The 24357-nt window shown below is 40.5% G+C and overlaps 1 protein-coding gene and 1 long non-coding RNA gene across 2 annotated transcripts; one reads left to right on the top strand and one right to left on the bottom strand.

Annotated features, from left to right (window-relative positions):
* Nucleotides 1-5367: 5367 nt before the first annotated feature.
* On the top strand, nucleotides 5368-13199 carry LOC135796044 (protein Wnt-6-like). Its single transcript, XM_065307933.1, has 4 exons — nucleotides 5368-5527; nucleotides 8783-8997; nucleotides 12274-12560; nucleotides 12619-13199. The coding sequence occupies exons 1-4, from the start codon at nucleotides 5466-5468 to the stop codon at nucleotides 13078-13080; spliced, it is 1026 nt and encodes a 341-aa protein (XP_065164005.1). The 5' UTR covers nucleotides 5368-5465; the 3' UTR covers nucleotides 13081-13199.
* Nucleotides 13200-23293: 10094 nt separating this feature from the next.
* Nucleotides 23294-24083, bottom strand: LOC135796071 (uncharacterized). The gene is made up of 3 exons (XR_010549235.1): nucleotides 23748-24083; nucleotides 23476-23659; nucleotides 23294-23412 (listed from the first exon to the last, which is right to left on the bottom strand). It is a non-coding gene; the product is annotated as an uncharacterized lncRNA (long non-coding RNA).
* Between the last annotated feature and the right edge of the window lie 274 nt (nucleotides 24084-24357).

Here is a 24357-nt window from a genome sequence, read left to right as displayed (position 1 = left end):
AAATGGGTCGTGACCGTACCATCAAATTATAACTAATAGTCTTTGGTATTCGTGGACCGTCCTTCTTTGACCTTAGGTACCTTTTTTATATTTACAGTTCGAATTTGTTTTTCTTGCATTGTAAGCATTAATTTACATATTTACAAACATTCCGATCTTATTAATCATAATTCATATTTTCAGCTAATAATCAATTTATAATTTTGCAAATAATTGCTTCATTAGGTGCAAAACTTTTAATTATACGTTTATTAACATTAAATGCACCAGTTATTAAAACGATCATCACCATAAAACGCACTAATAAACTAATGATAATAAACCATTGGCTGACTGAGCATGGAAAGCGCACATTCGCATTGGAAAGTGGAAGTAGGTATTGGACGACGATAAGAGGAAGAAAAAAATCGAAAATTTATTGTGCCTGCCCGCGAATCGTACGCGCCCGGCCGGGGAACGAACCTGTTTTCCATTATGATTAAATATTTCCACATGCTCGATACTTAAAGCAACATAAATATGTTTTCGACGTGCACACTTGCAGCTCGGAGATTTTATACTGGCTGTATAAAAAGAGGCCTATATTAGCGATCACAAGAATAAATATAAATAATAATAAATTTATTTAATCATGATTAATGCAGATATTATTATCTAATAGGATTAATTTTTTCCTGTTATTGTTTTTTATGCTAAAGGATGAAGAAATGTTAAAGTCGACGGCAGTGGGTATTTTATGCGACGCTCTTCTGCATCGTTGAGCACCAAATAAATTTTTAATTAAATTTATTAGCCGATGAATTTATCGTTTTCTATAAATTTAATCATTTTATATCGATGAGCTCACTCTGCCGATGCAGAGATTAACAGAACCGGATCAATAATCACTTATTCACTTACCCATTTAAAGTGTTTGTCCGTTGAATGAAGAATCTTTAACTGGTAAGTCCAACAAGTATTTGAATGTGTATTGAATTCATCTCATGTGTAAGTAATAGCCGTAAGTACGAACTTCTTATGTTGGTCAATAGATAATCTTCGTACAAACATACATTTCCAACCCCTAATAGATAAACCCTCCACATTGCTATACCTATATACAAATGTTTTATTTTATTTTCGGTAGTAAAACGCTGTTAAAACGTTCAAATCCCGAAAACTACAAAAGTCTACGGAAATTATTTGAAAGCTGAAAGTAGGCAAGCGTGAATTAACTATGTACTTAGGGTAAAAAGAGCCGAGACAGTTTAAGCGCATTCATTGCGAGATTATGATCTCTTGAAGGGATGTTTGCAACAATGTCTAAACGGCAAATGGCAACAATATCGCAATTCAGTGATAACTCAATTGTGAAATCTTCTTAAACATCTGTAAACCTACAAAGCGGCGATGGAAGATGTGTAAGATCCCTTAAGCGAGTTGATTTCTCGCAGATTGAAACATTGATAAGTGTATAATACGATAGTATGAATGAAATGAACAATATCGAACAACAAGGTCTAAAAATTAAAAAAAAAAGGGAACAATGAATGAATTTGTTCGGTAATTTTAGAAAGGTGTGTGTTGAATCTTCGTAAAAGTTCCGGAAGCAAATTTTTCGTGCCAACGTCGCACACAACCTTGTATTACACTTCAAAATTCCATAACTGTTTCTGATATCAAATAAAATTTTTGATTTTATTAGGATAGCGAAAAATAAATCATAACCAAACATGTTTTAACTTGTTGTCTATGAATTTACGTGTTGTGTTCTCGCAAGCTGGAAAAACGTAAATCTACAATACGTTTACTTGCTGGTGCGCTGTACCTACTCGTAAAATGCAAAATGGGAAAAATATCAAAGTGCATACAATGAGCACATTAAATATATCTCGCAAACTTTATGTCCGTTTATGCTAGACGACAAACATATTGTGATATTGTGAACTGCGGTTAGAAATGAATTAAGAATGCGAGTTACTGCTAACTGACAAGACAATAATGAAAATGGGATACATCAAGGTAGATCAAGATTGTATGCTACATAAACTCTATCTTACATCATGTAACAACAACGTAATATTTTTCTGTTCTATGAAAATCTATGAGTTGTGCTAAAAAATTTCGTGTAAAATCTGGATATAATTGGATGTAGGTAAGTTTGGTCTCGGGAAGCATTCCTTAAATATCGTATTTTTTGCTCCCGCGTCAATTCGGGCCTTTATAGCGCTCGGCGCGCAATTGTTACACCACGGGCCCGCATGCCATGGGAACAAGAAGTATTCAATGATTGTGAATTCCTTAACAGTGCGTCTGCTGCGCTGCGTTTATCTAAATAAACCGCGAAGACGCTCGCCAGCCACGGCTGACGGGGTCGTTCGTTGCTGGACAGTCAGTCGCATTTTGCTGTCACTCGGCCGTCGTCGTCGAATGTTAGGCACGTTGGGCATTCTCGGCGCAGGAAAAAACGATGCGCGAGCGACGCGACATCGCTCGCTAACAGTAGCCGGAACGCACGATTGGAAACACCCGAAGACAAAAGTTATAACCGCGCGCGGAACGTATAATCGCATAAATGGCAAAAGTAAAACGCCACCGCTGTAACTCCTGTTGCAGCCAGCACGGACTCGTCGTCTCTTCTTCGTCCGGCCGTTGTCTTCGCGCTGTGTCGCGCGGCTATTTTATTTTCCTGCCAAGGTTAATTCGGACCGCGCGCAGCGGCAGCGGCGGTATCGATGCGTATTTCGCATCGTACGCGAACTTTGCTCGTCCGCCCGTTGAGGTGAAGGATTTAATGCGGGCGGCGAATTGACGTGCGCCCCGAAGTCTCGGAATGAATCGCTTTCCGCGGCGCGCATGCAAAATACCTCATACGCGCGCCGAGAGGAAACTAAACGAAGATGTAGGACATGCACGAGTTATGCGCGCCGTTTTCTTGTCCTCGACGTGGATTATTCCATTGATTCTGCGTTTTGCATACAACGGCCATCCTCCAACCCAGCTTCGGCAAAAAGAGCGGCTTAATTAAAATTCATTACAATTAAAGAACAATGTAAGTGCTGGATGTTTACTCGATTCGTCGCCGGGCGCGCATTGCAATGTTGGTATGGATGCGATGTTAAAAGTTAAAAGCCACATCACAGTCGAGTAAAAGCGAATTCTCCAAGTGGCCGAGAAGATTTTAGTCCGAAGCACACCGCGCGGCTTAAATGTTTACGGCAGCAACCCTTTTGCCACACGGAAAACTCCTCAGATCCGACTCTGTGTGCGATCGCGAGGAACGTAACTCTTTCGAGCCTAAAATGCTTGAAGAACGTCCAAGTTTCAGCGTGCTTTAAGACGTTTTAAAAGAAAAGCGCTTGCCGATCGTTTCTTTCGCTTTACTGTTACATTGTCATAGCGGTACACATAAATTTGATTGTTTATTATTCGCTTTTTGTGCGTTTGTGCTGTTTGTCTTCGGACTGTCGGGCGCGCAGTGTGCGAAAGCCGCGAGAGTCGCGAGATCGGATAGTATTTAAAGACGCGCGCCGCGCGCACATCACCCAGATGAGTCTAATTAGTGCTGCCGATAAATTACTCTTTCGTGCAGCGACGCACCGAAAGAACAGCCAACAAATCTTCAATGAAACCAACTAGAGATGACGACAGCACCATTGCAATTACACAAATGAACGCCCATCGCAAAAAGTCTACACATTCTTATTTATTTATTTATTTTAACAACATAGATAAATATAACTATTATTTAAAATTGTTGACAACTTACAATTTGTAAATACCTACGCAATTGCAAATTCAATAACAAAGTGCGTCATGCGATGACGAAATCCGCATTTTAGCGCTTGTCGCACAAATCAATCGCATCGCAGGATCGTTGGCTGCCTTAGTTCGCAATAGTATACCCGATGTTGTCGATAGATTATCCTGGCCGGCTGCAGACTACTTGTTTATGCGTTACTTTTGCGCATCGCTTACGTATACGACGCGTCGGGATAACGACGATTGTAAATCGCGCGCTGGACGAACGTCGCCGCGGATTGATGCATGGAAATTTTCTACCTGCGACTGATCGACAACGTTTTGAATACGTTGCGGCGTATGCATTTGCGAATTTGTCAGGCTAGGATCGACGAGACGCTGTCCTCTGGGTGACGCCGGCTGACACTACCCGTGGACGGCAGGCAGATGCAGATTGAGTGACACGCGACAAGACGCACTCGCATTCGAAACTGACGGCAATACGTTAAGGCATCACGTCGTCGGCGACATCCTGAAGGCAGCGGAAGGACGAACGCCGAGAGTTATTTAATGATGCGTCATGAAAATTTGTTGAAGCGCACTACACTTGAGATAGTAAGTGCGCATCGGCCACGACAACTTGCAAATTATTTACATTATCTTAGTTGACGCAAATGATTTTATTTAGGTACCATCAATTTATTATTGCTGGACACATTTACGTGGTTTATTTATTATTTGCATAGATAACACCTGTTTAACAAATCAAATAATTTAATTTAATTGATATTAGATTATAAAAGATTAAAATTTGTTAATTAGGTTAATGAATAGTCGTGACACATTTTCCTCGACAGCTACGAGTTATAATTAGTACGAACAAATTTATATGAGTGTATAATTTATGCAAACGAGAGTACGCAGTTAAGCGTCGGATGCGTCGGCTGTTTGCACAGTTTATTATAATAATGTGACAGTGAAAATGTTTGCTGATGCAGCGCTGCATCTCGTTAGATGTCATCCATTTTGCTTATGATGAGCCCATTGATTGAAGTGCTAAATACAACTTGTTTACCGCACACAAATAAAAAATTAATCTAAATATATATTCGGTACCAGGGTTGTTGTTGCTGCGCTATATTTACGTGTGCAATATTAGCACATTCGTGGTAATTACTTATGGTTCGAATGCGCTTTCTAAATTTGAATGCACCGCGGTGTTGCATTCGATTGATCATTGAAACGCGAGAGCAAGCTACGATTGCGCAATGTGATTTATATCGGTTTCGCATCGACTTGTCGTCCGGACAGGCGTGCAAAAGCGAAATCAAACAGTCGCGGCGAACGCGATGACAGATATAAAGTTTAAGACCGTGGACTGATTTACGTCGCGCCGAAAATTGCGCGAAACTTTATCCGGCGTCGCGTAATTAATGAACTAATAATTGGGTCAATATTTTCACCTAATAATCTCGTTGAAGTTTCTAAAATTGATCTTAGGTTAAGCTTAGTCGCTTGGTAGTAATGATGTCTGCGCATCCAGGTGAGCGAAGAGCGGCTCGACGGCGCGGCGCGAAATCCACACGCACGCACACACGCGCCGACGACGACGACCGCGACGACTGCGAGGCCCGCGGCGCTGGCTGGCAAATGCGTCCGACCTGGGCCGACCGAAACGAACCGTCGTGGGCCAGTTCGAGTCATGGGGCTCGCCTGGGTGCAGTGAGTGTGCGCGCGCGGAGGACATGCACGCCGTGCTCGTGCCTGTCTACCTTCTGCTTATTACCCCCATCACATTCTCTTGGTGGTAAGTAATTGCACGTTACTCAAAGTGACAAACCCATCGTCGCATTGCGACCTCGTGGTTGCGTGTGCCATCTACCAGTGCATGGCTTCGGAACCTCTTGGTCATACGAAAAGCTTAAAATTTTGGTTTTTACCGGAGATTAATATTTATGCAAAAAGGTAGCAATTTATAAGAGTTTGCGTTCATTAATCTGTTTAGCAGCTGTTTATGACTAATTAAATCGCATTTTCTTCTATGCTTGACGGCCGACGAGGAAGCGGCGATTTTTAGTTTTAAGGTTATTTCACTGAAAGTTAATTAATACGGTTCCCATGCCAGCCAGAAGCGCACAATGCCATTCACTACCAGTCAGCGGTGCTTCTTTATAGGATTTACACACTGCACTCTTTTATATTTAATACCTATTAATATTACAAAAATAACTAAATCAATGATAATCCATCAAGGTAAGTACTTTTATGATGTTGTTGTTATTTACGCTGAATATTACCACGTTTTCATTAATTTTTATATTTTTCCGAAACAAGTTTTCTATTCCGACTTAACTGTGTGTTACCTTTGTACGCCGTTGTAGTTAGACACTCGCTGGGAAGGAAACGCTGATGATTTATGATATTTACTCGAATAATAGTAATATCAACCGCATATTTCACTCACAACGTGAACTTCATAATCAAGCTCTTAAACACTAGGAAACTATGCGTTTCACGGAAAAGACCTGCTTATCAAGTTTACAAACATGATATGCATCTAGCAGTGAACATTTTTCTAGGATGTTAATTTACAATCGATCAAAACATCAAGAATACGATAAAATTCTAAAAATATTATTGTCATAGGAAATGAATCAGATTTTTTTTGTAATTGATTTAAATTAGCCGGAACTTGCTTACCACATGTGAGAAACGATTAATCCTATTATGATCGTTAACAATCGTGACGTTTATGTAAGCGTAAGCGACTCGTAACAAGTAGATTTCGATTGCGTAAACCTCTGCCGCAGTGAATTACTGTAATTAATCGATCATTATCTAGATATACGTGTGGTTGAATCGCACTGATCGTAAAAACACTGTTAATTAATTTTAGTTCTGGAATAATTTACTTATGTTTGTTACAATGCAAATATTTGTCGATGATACACCACCTGCAATATTTATATTTGCATATCGGAGCAATTGTTTGCTTTTGCTCGTACATTGTAGTTTTTTTTAAATCTTTGCATATATCGCGTTGCTAAATCCTCGCTCGGTTTAGTTGAGATGTCGGCGGTGTTGGTTTTTAAGCTCTTTCACAAGCAATGTGCTCATTGTGCCTGTGCCATGTGCGCACATTATCTACGGCCCATTTAGTGCGCTAAATGCATTTATTAGTTATTTCAATTTACAGTTCAAACAATATAATTCATTGTAGACGGGCGTCGCCGCGTTACACTCGTATTACAACTATTAAGTCACACTCGCGTGTTAATTTTTTTTCTTTCACCGTCTTCATTGACATTATCTTCCTAGTTTTACAATGACAAGTTTTAAGACTTTTTGTGAAGTTATTGAGAAAGCAGATAGAAATTTAACATAACCTAATTAAATCTAACCGAACATATTTTTACTTGTTTTTGAAACTCACGGTGTCGGCATATTCCAGGGTTAATATTTTTAAATTTACAAATTGGAATCACCAGAAATTCCTAATATATTTGAAATTTAGTTTGGAGAGTAAGTACAGTGTAAACTCAAAACAGTGAAATCTAATTTAACAAAAACAATAGTTTTGAGCTTCTATTTTAAGTTTTTCAGAAAGCAAGTTGATAATTTAATGTAATCTAACTTAAACAATTTAACCTTTGAAAATGACATTATTGTCACATTCAAGTGTGAAAATATTTAAGTTTTCATATAGGATTTACAAAAATTTGCAAAAATATTTAGTTTTTGTTTGTAGAATAGAGTAAAATATGAAAAATGTGAAATAACGAATTTTATGTAATATTTTTAGGTTACTTATTTATCTTTGCGAACTCAATCTCCGAAAATAGTTGTCAATCCGCACGTCGTCAAACTTTAGCGCTAATAAACAATCGATGATATAAAAAACGAATCTCGTTCGCTGCGTGGTCGGATCTGACAGCACATCACAATATTATCCTGCAGGCTTCGAAATTGCCGAGCCGTGTGGAGTGGGTTTTCTCGAAACAACAAGTGTACCTACGAAGTACGCTTAATAGAGCAAGTTATAGCTGAGTTCCTGCGAGCTGATTAACTGTCAATGTTAGGTTTATTTGTTTTGGCTGCGTGCGCCTGCCAAACACTGTACTGGATGCGATGATGTGGATGGGTTGTGTACTGGGGGTTAAATCAATATTCAACAAATTTGCTCACACTATCCAAATCTCTCCGGCCACGTTTACTTATAAATATTTGGACGCGAAAAATGTGTGGGAATGTTTATTAAATTAGTCTAGATTAGTTTTGGTATGATTAAGAATATGTTGGGTGGAATTTTGCGTTAAATAATTTTATTTTGACTTAGCTTGTGTATGCATTTAACGTCGATGTGCGTACGAGAGTAAGTGTGAAGTAAGCATAAACAGATACGCGGACGGATTGTAGCATCTTAGACCGAATTTGTTTGTATAACATTCGAACATTTAATGCGAGACTCGTTTGATTAGTTAATGGCCTCATTAAGGATACTGATTTAGAATGCACGATATAAATGTTTAATCATGCAAAAATTTTTGAGATTCTGTTAAATTTTTGATACAAATATACATTTGTGGCATACTAGTGCGCAAAGTATTATTTTTTACACTTTATAAGCTAAAAGTTGATTTTTTTAGCCACTCACATAATTTTTTTTATTGCAAGTTAAAAAATTCTCACACCTTGTCTAAACATTTCAAAAATAATCAGCCGTCTAATAGAAATAGACAGACACCGCCCTTATTACGGTTTACATTGTCCTCCCATTGTCAGAAAGGAATTTCACGGAGGTGAAAAAAGCGAGAGGAAGTTATTAAAAACCAAATGACGTGTGATGTTTGACAAACACTCAAACATGGCGGAACACGAATATACACTTAGAAAATCACACACGCAATGGCGCTGTTTGGCCCGTCCAAATATTGACCGAAAACATCTCAAGGCATCGCATTGTCTAAACGTCGCTTGTTGTCCGAGAATCGTTTAAACATTCAGCGTTTAGCGTTTGCGGTCAAAGCTGGGCGTTAATTAAATGCGTTTGCTTTGGTTGCAGGCCAGCCGGAAGTCAGTTGTTGCTAGATCCGCAAGTGATGTGTATGAAGAAGCGCCAGAGTAAGAAGATGCAGGAGATGTGTCAGGATACGTTGCTCAAAGCTTACGTGGGAAATGGCGTACGGCTGGCCCAGGAGGAATGTCAATGGCAGTTTCGCCATCGTAGGTGGAATTGCACTTCAACGCAGAGGAGCCTCAAAAATGTTGTCTTGAATGGTAAGTGAGGAAAATGTAAGACACTTTGTCACCACGTGAACACTTTTTGTTAGGCGTGACTTATGTAGGGTTATGTTTTGATTTGATCTGTGTTGTTCAAATAAGTTTACAAGATAAGTTGCGGCCGTAAGCGCGTACGTTATTTGAATAAATTTGATTCGGTATGCGCGTTATTTAATGTGCACGTGCACGGATATGAAAATCGGCGCTTTTGTGCAAAGGTCATGCATCCCGGTACGAATCCGCGACGCGGTCCAGTATTCTTAGGAGTTTGTTTAATAGCGCTAGGTCGACGAGCTCTTTCTCCTCGTCGCCGATGTGGCATTAGTCAACGAAAAAGGAATGTCGCGCACAGCACCATGTGTGTGTCCTTTGGCCGACGAAACAGAGACAAAAAAGCGCGGCCGGCCACCGAAGACCGCAGAAGCGCAGCGAAATGAAATAAAAAATTAAGGGATCCGTGCGTGCATCATCGAGATTTTGATCTAATAAATTCCGCATCAATATGTAGTACCTCGGTGCGCGCATAGTTCGGCATGTGATATAAGTGTCATGCGTGCGTCCACAAAGCGAATTATTCGCGAGCGCGCGCGCGCTTCGACCCGATCGGCGTTATCTCCGGAATGAATTGCCGCTCGCCGCTCGAATGCCACTCGTTTTGCGCATTCGTTTATTAAATAAACGGCCAGCGCTTGTGCAGCGGTTGAATTCGGGTTGGGTTTATCTATGCCCCCTTTGTGCATTTGTAAGTTTTATGTAGTAATTGGAAATGTGATTTAACCGCGACGCTGCTGAGTTATTCGCTCGTTGATATTTATCGTACGAAGGTGACGCTGAATGACAATTACCACAGTAGGAGGTATCGCGACGGGGATCTATCTCATTGACTAACAGATACGATCGTCATTAGGGCTGTGCTCTTCTCTCAAGAGCGAGCACTCGGGGTCCCGGGCATTTGTTACCGCGACGCGCGCACGTTAATTTACTTAACAAACGCTGGACACGTTCGGGCCGCTGACACGCCGTCAAGAAGTCGAAGATGCTTGGGTGCCGCGAGACCAGAGCGCTCTTTTCGCTACCAAGTAATCCTGTCCTCTTTTGCGGCCGAGGCCCCGCGTGAGCGAGCTTAAATTTATTACGATATTATAACAAAATTATTTGCACAAAACGCATTCTTCTCCCGCGGTCGTCGCTGCCGAGACGCGCCGGACTCGTAAAATGTTTATAACTCCATTGTTTTGTTCCATAAATTTCAATGTGGGCAACCCTTCTTTTGCCACTGCGCGCGCTTGTTCCCACTTTGATTTCGAGAAATTTTGCAACGAGTGCGCAAAAGATCGCCGTGGCGATGATTTGTGATCGGTCTCATCGCAGCTTCGACGAGTCGTCATCGCATTGGCACTTTTGGCACGCTCGCAGCATGCTAGGACTATTACCCACTTTTAACATTGTTTCAAAAACTTATAAAATGTTCGCATCCTTTGGTTGTTGCGAGTCGTGTGGTATAATTTTATGGCTCATGCGAAACACCACATTCCGAATGTCAAACCGGTGGCATATTTATGAGAACCCTTTTCTTTGATTTTAATTTTCATTATGTTTTTCTATGATCTTCAAAACAATTAACCCTTGAATATTAGTAATTAATTTAAATTCCTACAACCGTTTCTGTAATGTAAACTTTTGTTTCTTTGTAGTGTTAGTATTTCAATGTTAACATTTTAAGATTTGGTTACCCTCTACAAGTATTGAATTTTAATTCGCGCCCGCAAGCTATTTATAGGTTACGATGGGGAGTGTAAAGATGTATTCTCATATTTGTGGCCACAGCGGATATGGGTGAAAGTGTGTGCGTGCGTTTTTCGTGCTTAATTAAGATTTTTCCCGTCATTAATTTACCTTCTACAGGTCGGACATGTTTATTACGGACGCGCTGGCCCGCCGCACGAATATGAAGCGCGCAGCGATCGGCACAATAAATTCCGGCGATGGCCGGGATGGGTAATGCAACATTATTGACATTAAAAGGCCATTCGGAAACGATAAATCCAATCCCCGAGCAAAATGACCATGCGCGCGCGAGCGCACACTCATCGTTTGAGAGTTAAATATTCAGGTGAAGACAAAAACATCCTCATCAGCAAGCAAATCTTTATTCGGCGGATGGGCAACGAAATTAAAACATGCGCGCCTCTGTCAAGTTCAAGTTCATCGGTTGCTTACCTATGTGGGTTCTGTCCCGCGGCTTTGTGTATTATAGTTTCTTTTTGTGGCGTTTTGCTTTTTGTGTGGTTTCGCATGTGTCCGAAAGCCGCAGTGCGGTCGAAATCAACCCGTAATACCCCTTTTAGTGTATCAATAAAATCGAAAATTGGTAATAAAATCATAAACTTTAAGGTGTAAATTAATAGACTGGTTGTGTGTGTGTGTGTGGTGTGGGTTTTCGAAGGAGTGCGAGGGAGTCTTTTGGTTGATGCTAACTGTTGTAGATGTGACATGGTGATAAGAAGATCCAGGTATAAAATATCAAAGGAATGAAACGGCAGCAAAGGAGCCCACCGCGCCAGGAACTGACATCGATTTAATACCGACGGTGTTCGAAACTCAGAAAACCTAAAAATTACTCACCTATAGTCAAAAATGTGACCTTATACCTAATATTTTTCTGTTTTAACTACTCTGTTAAAGCTGAAATCAAATTGAACCTAGTCAGTTGCATAATAAACCTAATCAATTTCAGCCACTTAAGATAAGCACTATTTGGTGAAAAATCTCGAAATTAAATGCGGCGACGCGAATAGAGTTTAATTCTTTTATTATGTTTTGTCTTTTTAACTCGTGATGCTTCCCATTAAAGAAAAAAGTTTGAAGCGTAGGCACGTGTGGAATGGAAGTGAGCTGGGGTTTTATTTTTTGGCAATTGCCTCTATCATCGTTTCATCAAAAACTTCCCATCGGGCGGCATGAAGAATTTTATAATGAGCGCAACAATGTTTAGCTCGTCGAGCCTGCAAAAAATATGAAAAGAGGAAATTTTAAATTTCTCTTCGGCTTTTAGCCCGTTGGGCAGCGTCATTTTTTGCACTGTCCATGTATTAACGCTGGCAGAAAAAAAAGCCTAAATTGGTTGAAATAATTCGCGTTCTTTTAGCGAAATTTCACAGCCTTTCTCATGGGAACACTACATTACCTACTCATCCTCATATGATTATTCAGCCTTATCAGCAAAATATTATTAGGTAGATATAGAGGTCATTTTTATGTAATTTGTTACAGACACAAGAGAAACAGCATTCGTCAATGCGCTTATCGCTGCCGGAGTGACATACACCGTGACGCGAGCCTGCACCACAGGCGAGTTGCAACACAAATGTTCCTGCGATTCAACCTGGAAACGTCAAAAGAAATACGGTAGGGAAGGTGATTTTCGCTGGGACGGATGTGGCGAGAATATCAACTACGGTGTGCGCAGATCAAAAGATTTCCTGGATTCTAGATACAAGCATGTTAAAAACGACATTAAGACATTAGTCAAACTGCATAATTATGCCGCCGGACGAATGGTAATAAAACCAAACCATAGCATATAAACTAAGCCATTGCATTATATTTTCTGTTTAGGCGATTAAACGTCACATGCGAACTCAGTGCAAATGTCATGGTATATCCGGGTCGTGTACGATGAAAACCTGTTGGAAGAAAATGCCGGCCTTCCGCGAGGTGGGTGATAGATTAAAGGAACATTTTGACGGCGCTGCAAAAGTAATCCCAGGCAATGACGGACATAGCTTTGTACCCGAAGGTGACACCATCAAACCACCCGGTAGGGAAGATCTGGTTTACTTGGAGGAATCCATCAAGTACTGCACCGAGAATCTCACTCTAGGATCATTAGGTACTAAGGGAAGAAGTTGTAACGCTTCGTCGTTGGGTGAAGAAGGTTGTGATATCTTGTGCTGCGGAAGAGGTTATCAGACTGTACGACGACGTGAGACGGTCAATTGCAATTGCGAATTCAAATGGTGCTGCAACGTGGTATGTCAAACGTGTGAGAATGAGTACGACGAAATCACCTGTCGATAAATCAGGTTATGTTAAGAAATAAAAATATCATTGTGATTTGGGGTGCACCCTGTAAATATCTAATCTCTTTTGATAGCTCTAAGTGTAATTTGAATAAATAATGATTGTTAATATGAGAACTTTACAAAATTGATGTATTGATGATGTGTGTAGGTACAGCATAGAGCTTGGGAGGTAAGTTACTGCAACATAAAATTGAGGTTATGTCGACGGATGATGTGAGATGACACGGTAAATAAATAGATCACAGATAAATCGGTCGAAAAACAATTGCTCATGATTGGGTGTTCTGCTCAAAGTCAGTCATGCCAAGTACACGCTCGTTAGCCGACGCAGCGCGTCACTCGGCGTTCGACTCGCGTAAACAAATAAAACACACTACAGGACTAGAGGATGCTGCAGCCGGTGATGATGGGTGCGAACGACGTTTTATTTGTTACACGCCGCGTTGACGTTAACGATTATTCACCAAACGCAGCACAGTGCAGAGCAAGAAAATTCGACGCCAATTTTACGCAAACAACATCGCCGCACTCCGCACATCTAAATTAATTATAAATTATAATTTGCTCCGCCTCAGCGCGCGTAAAGATAAAAATCGAATTTAATAACATGTCGCTGACGTTTTTATATTAAGTTATATTTTCTGCACGAAATTTTCGGCTGAAATTCCGAACGCCGGTTTTAAATGTTTTCCCAAGCTGTTTAACTTGAAAAGCTCGACGGTTTTAATGTTATTAAAACGTTCGCCGTTTTGATTTGATTCGATTCGAGCGTGCAGGCCGTGTGGTGTCGAAACGCAACCGGTATCGGCTGATGTGTGCACTCGTGGTTTTTAATTCGGAGCCAGCAGGCCGATGCGATAGAGTCGTAGGCGACCACACAGGCCGCCTCCTGGGGGGCGAGCGCACAAGACATCTTCATGTGGTTCGTACATAAATTTGCGCAACGTTATTAACACGCAATGTGAAGCGGTCGCAGGCGCGCGATGTATTTCCACTTCTTCCGAGCTCGGGTCTCTTCAACGGCTGCAAGTTGAGATTTAACGATCAAAAAATGCATCGATTAAAAACGATTTTATTGTTGGGGTGCAACGTGTAAATATCGCAGGCTTGGGCGAAACATTGCACAAAACAAACAATGTAACAGTCGCCATCATCGGAATCGCATTAATAAATCAACGATCGTGAAATTGATGAAGATCACGACCATTGGGTATTGGTATTGCTCTGCGTTCCTTCAACTTTCAAACTCAAGTTGTGCGGATGAAATAAAATAAAGACGACTACGCATATGAAACACAAACGAAACAAAAGCGTTTTATGTTCACGGTTGCGCTTGCGAGTGTGCAACAGGTGAAGATGAAGAAGAAGAAGAACAAGACGACGAGGTAGGAGGTTAGGTTGTTTTCTGTGGACGCGCGCGCTCGAGGTCTGACATTACAAAGCGTTGGCGGTATGTTATTAATGGCTATTAGTTTCACTCTCACTGAATCGTTGTTATTACCCGCCACACGTTTGCGCACCGCTGCTGGCCTCATCGCTGCGTCGCTTTTCACGTTTTTCACGCACGCCGGAATGCGCATGCGCATCATAATCGTCGTTAAGCGCACGAATCGCGGAATCCGGCGATTGATTGTGTTTCATATTTGATTAAGACATATGTGCCGTCCGAGTAATCGCCCTCGGGGGGTATTCAGCGCTCGCTTGCCGCCGGATCAATCAATGTTGAGAGCGCATCTGGAAAACGATCAAATAAAACGTTATGTCACATTCAAGCGCTATTATTGCCGTTAATTATTGGTCGCGCACGCGAGTCGATGCGTCGTCAATGCGTCGATTGTTACGAAATCGTTATTGCCTTCGGAGGCAGCTGGACAAAAGCGACGCGTCGAACCAACGCATTTTCAACAATGCCAAATGGAAGCGTGGCTTTACCACCTTAGTTGGTGAAACCAATAACACAGTAAGGGAACATCCCGACACAAACGAATTATTCACCTTACAATAATATACTTACATATTAATTTAACTTCCTAATTAATCAAATCAATGCAATCAGTATAATAACTTGATTTTTCCGGATAAAAATGAATATTTGAAGGGTTTGATTGAAACAATCTGTATAAACACAGGAATGCTCGCACGCGCGACACGAAACTATTAAAACACGATTGTTTCTGTGGTGGCGAGAGCTTCCAAGTATCGTCGCATGTAAAATCGCACGTCTCGCGGTAATTTGCCCCTTTCCCTAAACGCACAATGGCCGACATTAACCACTTCCACCGACGGATTATGATAATTCCATTCACATACGCAGAAAAGTCAATAACACTTACTTAGGTACATCTCTCGCTCTTCAGCTGGTATACAATGCAAACAATTCCAACGAAGCGCCGGTTTTGCTCACTGTTGAGTAAACATCAACAACAAATTAATTGCCGATTAAAATCCTAATTAACCGCAGCCGACATGCCGCAGAATCATATCGCACCGATTCACCGCGCCGCTCATTAGAATTTTATTGCCCTCACAGTGGCATACGCGTAGCTGTCGAAGGAGTGAAAAAAGTGCTCGTTGTCGCGGAGGCGAGCGTATATTAAGCGTCCAATTTGCCATACATGGTGCGTTAATTAAAATGTACCCGATGATCGGCGACACGCACGCCCGGGCCGTCACAATTAAAATTCTAAGCATCGCTCGGATGATTTCATGTCCGGCGTAATTAATTACATATCGATTCCTTAATTCGGCCGCCATTATCGAAGCCGAAACCAGATCGACGCTCATCTAATTAACAACGCCGCCTGCTTTTTCACCTTAAATGAGAAATAAACGTCGGGCGTGCGCCGGGCGAAATTCCCACATTATGCCCGCCGACGAGCGCAATTAATTAAAACTAATTGTTGCGCTTAACGAGAACAACGCTGTAGCTTATATGAATGCGCGCGCACTCGGACGATTTTTAACGAACCACACTGCTCGACTTGGACCCGCAACCGGCCGAAAAACCAACGGGTAATCTAAATTGATTTTAATCAATCGTTTGTGAAATACAGCCGCGATTATTTTGCTTTAATGGCACAATTAATTCAAGTGCTTTCAGCTTTCAGCCGCCGATGAACTTGGACTCTCCGGAACGCGCAGTGTATTAAAACATCGTTATAAAATCCAAACGTTAATTTCGCATTAATGCCGGTGCATACTTTCAAGCTGAAATTTGCGCTCTGCTAAAAAATGCGAAAATCGTAAATTATTTCACCCTCGTTTAAATGCCACCGGTCTAAATATACCACACAAGTTAAAACCCTGATTGAATTCGATAATAATTCCGTGCGTTCTGCGTCATTAATACTCACAATGAAAATTGTTATTAAACGCTTTTGTTTTCATTTGTATCATTTTTAGGACTAGTAAACTCGTAAAATTATAAGATTGTATATTTAATAAGTCGAAAAGAATGTTTTATGTCATATTTAATGGTTGGTGCAATTTATTACGACATTGATTTACTATATTTCATGTTTAAACGCAATAAAGTGTAGGTATTACAGTATTTTTGAAAACAGTACAAAGAAAACTACTTTAATGCTTAGACAGGAAAGAAATAAATGCTTATCGCACATATATTAGTTTATAAATTGGGAATACAATTGTAAAAAAATACACATTGTTAAATTCGTGCGTAATTATACACGTGTTGTGCGCGCAATTAAAATAATTTGCTGCGAGTGCACAATTACAAATAAATAAACATCATTAGAGACACGTGCACATTGTGCGATTTGCGAACGTTAAAATGCCTTCGCGCATGTTGCGTCTGCGCAAAAATCTCAAGCGATAAAAATTCACGAGATTCCGAAGAAACCCACATACCTTTACTACCTAAATTGCTCTAATTTTCAATCCACACAAAAAATGACCATCATTAAAATAAGAATAAATGAACTTCTTTAATTTTCCCTTGATTTTGGTTTTATTGAGTCATAAAAGGACGGACTGATAAATCTAATTAACACTAAACACTCTAATTCTTGTATTTATGCTGTTTGTGGTTTTTCCGCTGACTTTTGTTTGGGCTCCTTCGCCTCAACCTCACACATCGCTCGTCCAGCTGCTTGCGATGATTTTATTTCATTGTCTTTCTACCTCACGCTCTCATTTGATTTAGGAAGAAATTCCGACGCTTGCATTCGGTGCGTCATTTTTTTTTATTAATGGAATTAACCTACGATTTTCAAAGTAGCATTTAGGTTGGGTACCTACAAGAGTGTTCCATGGTTCTTTGTCGGTGCATTTTTTTGACGACCTCGTGTCAATAATCATAACGTTAATGGTTATTTTTTCCCTAAATGTTAGCCTGCACTATTTCCTCTCACCGTCACTGAAACAGGAAATGCCAGACAAATTAGTCGCTAATTAATTTTAATATCTTATAATTAGGTTAGGTGTGTGTGCTTGCATGTCTTGCGACAGTGTTTCGACATTTGCGGTCGAAACATTTCTATTATTTTTAATTCAAAAGCTTATGTTGGAGAAATAAGAGCAAACATTTAATCGCTGATGATTCACCAGCGATGGTGACCAGAAACCACAACCTTGCCAAAATGTGACACGACCTTGTCTAATCATACCACCCATTAGGCATTTAAGTATCAAACGTATAAAAAACGTTTCGTTTTTATACGATTTTAATGATTGCCTTTCTGAAGGCACCTGCTGCTTCGTTTTTACGCGGAATAAACATGAGGTATTTTCATGGAAAGGTGTTTCACCGCAAATGAACTTTGTTCACATTAATAATTTTTTGTTGGTGGTGCTCCTTTGATTTTATTGTTGCGGTCGTAGCGTGAAATTACTTAATTCAAATGAAATTACTGCCGCGTCTTTTGTTTATTGTGATTGGCATTTGGATATAAATTTAATTGTGATAACATCGTCAATTTTATTATTATTATTCGATCAATATCGATTTATTTATTGATACATTGCCGTTCTTATGCAATCGGTCGCAGCGAAGTAATGCACGCATACTGAATGTTCACGACGAGATAAATTTCCTCGCTTATGGGTTTCTATGTCTCTCTATCTTATGTGGTTTGCCATCGATGGCCATTGGACATTGCTGGCTTAATGGAAATACTTAGTATGTTTCAAAATACACAATCCAACAGTTAGAAAAAATCATTTTTATATCGTAATAAAATTAACTTTTAAACATTTTTAATGATTTATATTGATTTAATCGATTGTTTATAAAGTTTGGCTTGGAAATTTTGTAACAACCTGAGTATAGCAGACATAAATAACATAACGTCGTACGCACGAGAGGTATGTGGATAAATTAAAGTCCATTAATGCTAGTCACTTACTCTCATTGTTCTTGTGCATTTGTACGTTGTGAGAGCTGTCATCATATCCATCAGTCGATGCAATCCGTTCGCCCCGCGCGCAAATACCGCCCGACGCAGCGACACGAAACCATCAGCAACATTGTTGCTCCAAGCGCGTGATGTTGAAGGGATCGATCGAAAGGAAAGACACTTACAATTACAAAGCAAGGCATTACGTATCATGAGTATACAAAATTTAATATATGCTTTTACTGCGCATGCGCAAGTTTAAACCTTCCTAAAATATTTTTAGGTTATTATAATGTTTGCATTTTAGTAAGATTTGCACGTCGCAAAATGTGGGTGTTGGATGATTTGGTGTCGGGCGTGTTTTGATTCAGCACACATAGGACGCGAAAAAAGCCCCGCCAGCTGATTTATTCATTCGAGATGCGGACCGTGTGATATTCCGCGCATTTCACGGTCCGTCCGCACAGTATGATGGAGTTGTGTCAACCGCAAGTTACGCATCGCCATCGCCGACGCACACGTAACGTGTGTGCGAAAGCGTAAAAGCGTAGCGCACGACCGGCGGAAAGCAAAACGCACGCACTCGACAAGTTTTATTGCCCATTTCTTTCGTTTTTATGATGAGTAAGTAGCTCCGCTACAGCACTTCACAACTTTACACGTACTCACCAAACAGTTGCGCGACATCGCACGAATTTCACATTCGTCATACAGAATGTTACACGGCGATCATCATGAGAAGTTATTTCGCCCACAACAATCAACCGGCGATTACACACAGAAATCAAATTGGTTCATCGTGGTGATGGACGATCAATGAGATGCATAAAATATTGATATTGAATGTTGTCAAAAATTCATTTCCGTTCTATTATTCCCACATTGGCAAAAATTAAAGTTCTCAATTCAATTTTGAATTGCATTCAAGATAATTAATTATCTCGGATGCCAACTGATGAATTCGTTAATAATTTTCTAAAGTGCATAGTGGATAATCGTCGAATTAACAGTAAAACTAAATGGTATGGCACGCCGCGAAGAAGTCAGCGTCATGCTCATCTCGTTTTATTGATACGTTACTGAAATACTCGAAACGCAATGCATCTGTGCACACAAATACGCCACGTGAAAATGGTAACAATGCGAACAATAGGCTCGATGTCAACAGTTGATGATAAATGAAGTTTCGAATGACAGACTTGTGCTGCGTCAGTGCCGCGCACCATCTAGGTGGCAATCGACAGGATCGTAATAATCGGACACGAACAGACAGGTCGATGCGCGCAAATAGTCCAGGCCTGGCGCGCTCAGACTGATATCTGTGTAATAACATAATAAAGACGGCACGGGGGCTCTCCACGAAGGAGACGATTGCGTCCGCGGCGAGCGGCGACCGCGGCTCGGCTGGGTGGTCCGAACTAACGCCCCGAGGTCCCTGGGTCATCATTAGTCTGTTGCAAAAGGCGTTCTAATTGCCCAGCGCTCGAACACCCAACAACTCACACCTTCTGTCCGCGTCCGACGTCCACTACGTGACCGGGGCCGGCGCGCGCGCGCACTCACCGCAAGAAAGAAACAGCCGGATCACAAAAAAAATCTTACACACACACAAAAACGTGCACACCTCTATAAAACATTGTGGTGTGTCTTAATAAACCGAAATCTCTATGCTCAATTGCGCATTGCAATCGATATCTCGGGCACTGCCTACTTCCTGCTTCGCAAAACGACAATTGAATCAAACCGCACGGCTCCATCCGCACATATGTGCACCCATCGTGGTACATTACACGTTAACCCTAAATTAATAACATTTGTTTTTATATAGCCAGTAATATCACAAGTTTAGTGTTTGGGGGTTAACCGAGTTTCGATTACATATTGCATGCAAGGGTAAGCCACGGTTTATTATGATTGCCTTTATTAACAGCGCGCACATGACGGTTTTCCGTCCATCGGCGCTTTTTTATAGGCGTGACAATTGCGTTTGTTCGCTGCGGTTTGCGCTGCGCGGAATCGGCTAGATGTCGATGCGCGCACAGACTACGAACCCACCGAACGTCGATAAATATAATATCGAGTTACTCACTTGATGCCGGTAAAAGAGCGCACGTCTGCAGAAGAAAGCGCGTGCTTCCTTTTCTTTCATTTTCAAACGGTTTCATACATGTGCTTAGCATATACGCTTAATACCTAATATTACTAACATGTTCTTAGCTCCACTAAAGGTGCTGTATTATTGTCATCACGAATGGATTGCCATCTCCGGTCTCTAAGAAACTGATTTGAGCAAAAATGGGGGGGGGGAAAGGTGATAGAGTAGAAGTTAGTACCTAATCAATTTAAATATTCTATAGAAAGTGTAGAAAAAAGATAACCAAATTTAATTCCCAATTTTTTAACTTATTAGATTATAGGTAAGAAATAAATATTTTGAATAAAATAAAATTTATAAAATAATAACCCAACAACAACAGCAAAAACACAAGTTAATAAAGTATGGTGAAGGCGCCTGTGATTGATTAAAATTTATCAAGAAACAAAGAATTCCATTTTATTTTATTTTTGTTATCCAGTCAAGTTTGAACAAAGTTTAATTTTAATTTTCATTAGATTATAACTCGATTAAATATTCTTTTTTTGTATTAAAAAAATCAGAAATGTCAGAAATAAGAAAGAACGTAGAATTAGGTATATATCGGAGTGAAATTCTGATCAAACACGTAACGCTTGAGTAAATTTAATTGATTTGTGCTGTAGTATCCTAATGAAACTAGTCCAAAAATGTGGTTCGCGGCGCGGACGAAAACTCCCTGATTGATAATGCACGTAATATCGGAGCATAAAATACGAGCGAGCCGAAGCGCGATTGCGTCCACACTTATTTACGGGGCTACGGTGAACATTTCCCCGCCGTCGAAAAAAGAATTTATGAAAAGAAGACGGGAAGCGTACGCGCACATGCGTTGAGAAATTAACTGCGCGCAGCTCGACCGATACAAAAACGTTGTCATCGATGGAGATGCGGCATTAAGCGCGCCGGGAATAAAAGCAAAAGGAAAAACGGCGCTCGAGCTCAACGGCGCGCGCGCTTAGCTGCCGCAGGAGCGTGGGAACGCCGAATATTGTCACAAATATTCGTCCACGTCCATGCTCAGCAAGCGCCTTCGTCATACTGGCCACTGGCCGACGACAAAATCGAATTCCATATATCCGCATACAGACGGGTTGACCGCTGACGGTTTGACGTTTCGAAATTTGGAAATGGTAAAGGACACTTTGCTGTAGGCCCTGCCACGTCGCGGCCGTCGACGACGGCGGCCAATAAGAGATAATCAAGAACAAAAATAATTTCACGGATTCGTGGGCACGCATCATGAAAACGTCCGGGTTAATTTACTAATATCATAATAATAAGGAAGAGCGTTAATTCCTCTACGACATAAGCTGAGCGGCCGCGGCTTCTTTCTCCTCGCTTCGTTAAAAAGATTCAACAAAACCGCTTTTAATAAATTCACGTGTGGCGTGTGTGTAAAACCGCGCGCGCCTTCGGAATCACCGAAGCAGACGCACGACGACCGCGATGCGTACATGTGTGATGCTGATCGATGAATTCATTAACCGGTGATGGGTTAATTTAATGGTTTTATCAGCGGATACAATTAGTAAGCTGCCAAATCTTCGTCATCTCTCTTTCTGCTTTCATCAATTTCGATCGAGCGCCGCGGTCGGAAACGAGAAGCGATAAACATAACTTACCGATACGCCCGAGATAAGCCAACTTATTAATAACTAATTGATTTTGATTAATAAAAATTAAATACAATTTAAATATAAACATCCTATCGTTCGTTGCGGCGGCAGTCAGCGACTGGTTATTCGACTCATTTATTACTATCCATTAACATTTTTCAAAAGCTCGAGAATTCGATTGCGGTGTTTACTTTTAATTGAATTTTTATAAAATTCAATTAATTGCCCAGTTATTAAATTCATATGAATATTTTAACAATTATTATTATTCAATCTAGTTCAATCTTTCACAAACCTGTTCATGTCAATAACATTTGTTTTGAATAAATTCAACGTTTTTGCTCAATTTAATTAAATAGGAATAAAATGTTTGAGTTGAAAATAATTTAAATAATTTATTGTAGGAATTGTGCTCTGATTTCGCGAAATATTTTAATGAAATAGTTTTGCGCATTGTTCGATTCGAATTCAACTGCAGCGCAGTATTCTGTAAAACAAGCATGAAAACATTGCTTTCCAGTTAATTCGAAATTCTTTGCGTATTCACGCCGCCCCAAACGGACAAAAACGCGGCCGCAGCGAGTTGGGAGCGCCGAAAACGGCGAAAGTTCACACGCTAAACAAATTTCGATCCGCTCGCGGCGCGCATCCTGCTGCCCTGCCAGGATCCACATTCCATCGAATGGAATTTTTGCGGCCGCCCGATGATTGGATTGAGCGCGGTGGCATACGCCGTCCGCACAAAGTGCCGCGGCAATGATACGAGCGCGAGTGCGTTTGATATGTTTGCCCGGTTTGCATCAGCAATGCGAAGCGCTTTCCATCTTTTCAACCGGCGTGCGAGCAAGAAGGGTGCCTGCCCGCTCGCGAGATAATGAAACGCATGCCGAAGTGCACCACGCCGGATTATGAATACCCGATTGTAATTAAAACGCGCGGAATGCCGGCGATTTTCGAAAAATAATTAAAAGTTTTATTAAAGCGCAACTTCAATTTGCCTACCTTTTATCGCCACCATGGCGGTGATAGTGCGCATTCCGAACGCTCTCAGCCACGCTGCCAGTGCACAAAGAAAATCAAACAAAGATATTTCAAAAATATAATTAACGTTGTCTATTTGTCCATGAAATTAATACAATATAGACAATTTCACGTCATATCCATCACAGAATTATAATTTGATTTGCAAAAAATTACCGTCAAATGATTTTGCGGTACTAAAATATTCAAAACAATTCTTTTAATGACAAAATGGCATAAGTAAATACCCATATACCTACCTAATGTTTGAACACTGGCTTCATTATTCATATTTTTAATTCGTAAAAATCATTATTTTGATTAAATCGGCATAATTCTTTGTTTATTTTTTTTTTATAAAAAAACTAAAATAAAACTCTAAGATGCTTATTTTAGGTTCACCCCGTAGAATTTTCATTGATTGCCGTTTCTAGATGTTTCAGACTAAAATGTTTTATTTACTTTTCATTCTACATCCAAATAATTATTATAATAACACTTCGATAAGAACAAAATAATTAACCATACTTACCAGCTAATTAACCTGGACGTATATTAATTGCAAAACACACAGGGTTCGTATAAAGTCTACCGCCATGCATACCGTTGTGGGATAAGTGTGACCGACGTGTGAGAAAACCAGTACAACCCAAGCGGATGATAATAATGACAAAACACGATGCTGTAGATAGACCACGAACTCAGGGTCTGACCGACATGAATCACACATGCCATGTCGCGAGTGTTGTTTTGACTGTTTTTACTGTTGTTTACACATTCGCACATCCAACCTCGCGTGTGAAGCCAACATGTGTGTGGCTATAACATACACTGGCCGCCGTCCATACCACACACTCTAATAAAGTCCAAACATTAAAGATGATATAAAACGCGAATTAAAATTGTCAACACGCATTTAAATTTTATTGTTGTGCACCTGCGGGCGCATCCCGCCGCCACACCGTTGTAATTATGTTGTTATGAAGCACGGAACTAATTTTCACATTAAGTAGCAGTGTGGAAATATGTCACAAGATAATCTAATTATAACCAGACCAAGTGTTAAACATCAAATTGAATTATACTCAGAATACTTGTGAGGTAGGTTTGTTTTTGGCATGAAGACGAATAAAATGTTGTCC

This window comes from Atheta coriaria, unplaced genomic scaffold (assembly GCF_025399875.1).
Source record: "Atheta coriaria isolate IRGN ID8LTWV9N9 unplaced genomic scaffold, Caltech_Dcor_3.1 hic_scaffold_7_pilon, whole genome shotgun sequence".
Lineage (NCBI taxonomy): Eukaryota > Metazoa > Arthropoda > Insecta > Coleoptera > Staphylinidae > Dalotia > Dalotia coriaria.
Note: the sequence above shows the minus strand (reverse complement) of the source record. Positions and strands in the feature narration are given on the sequence as shown.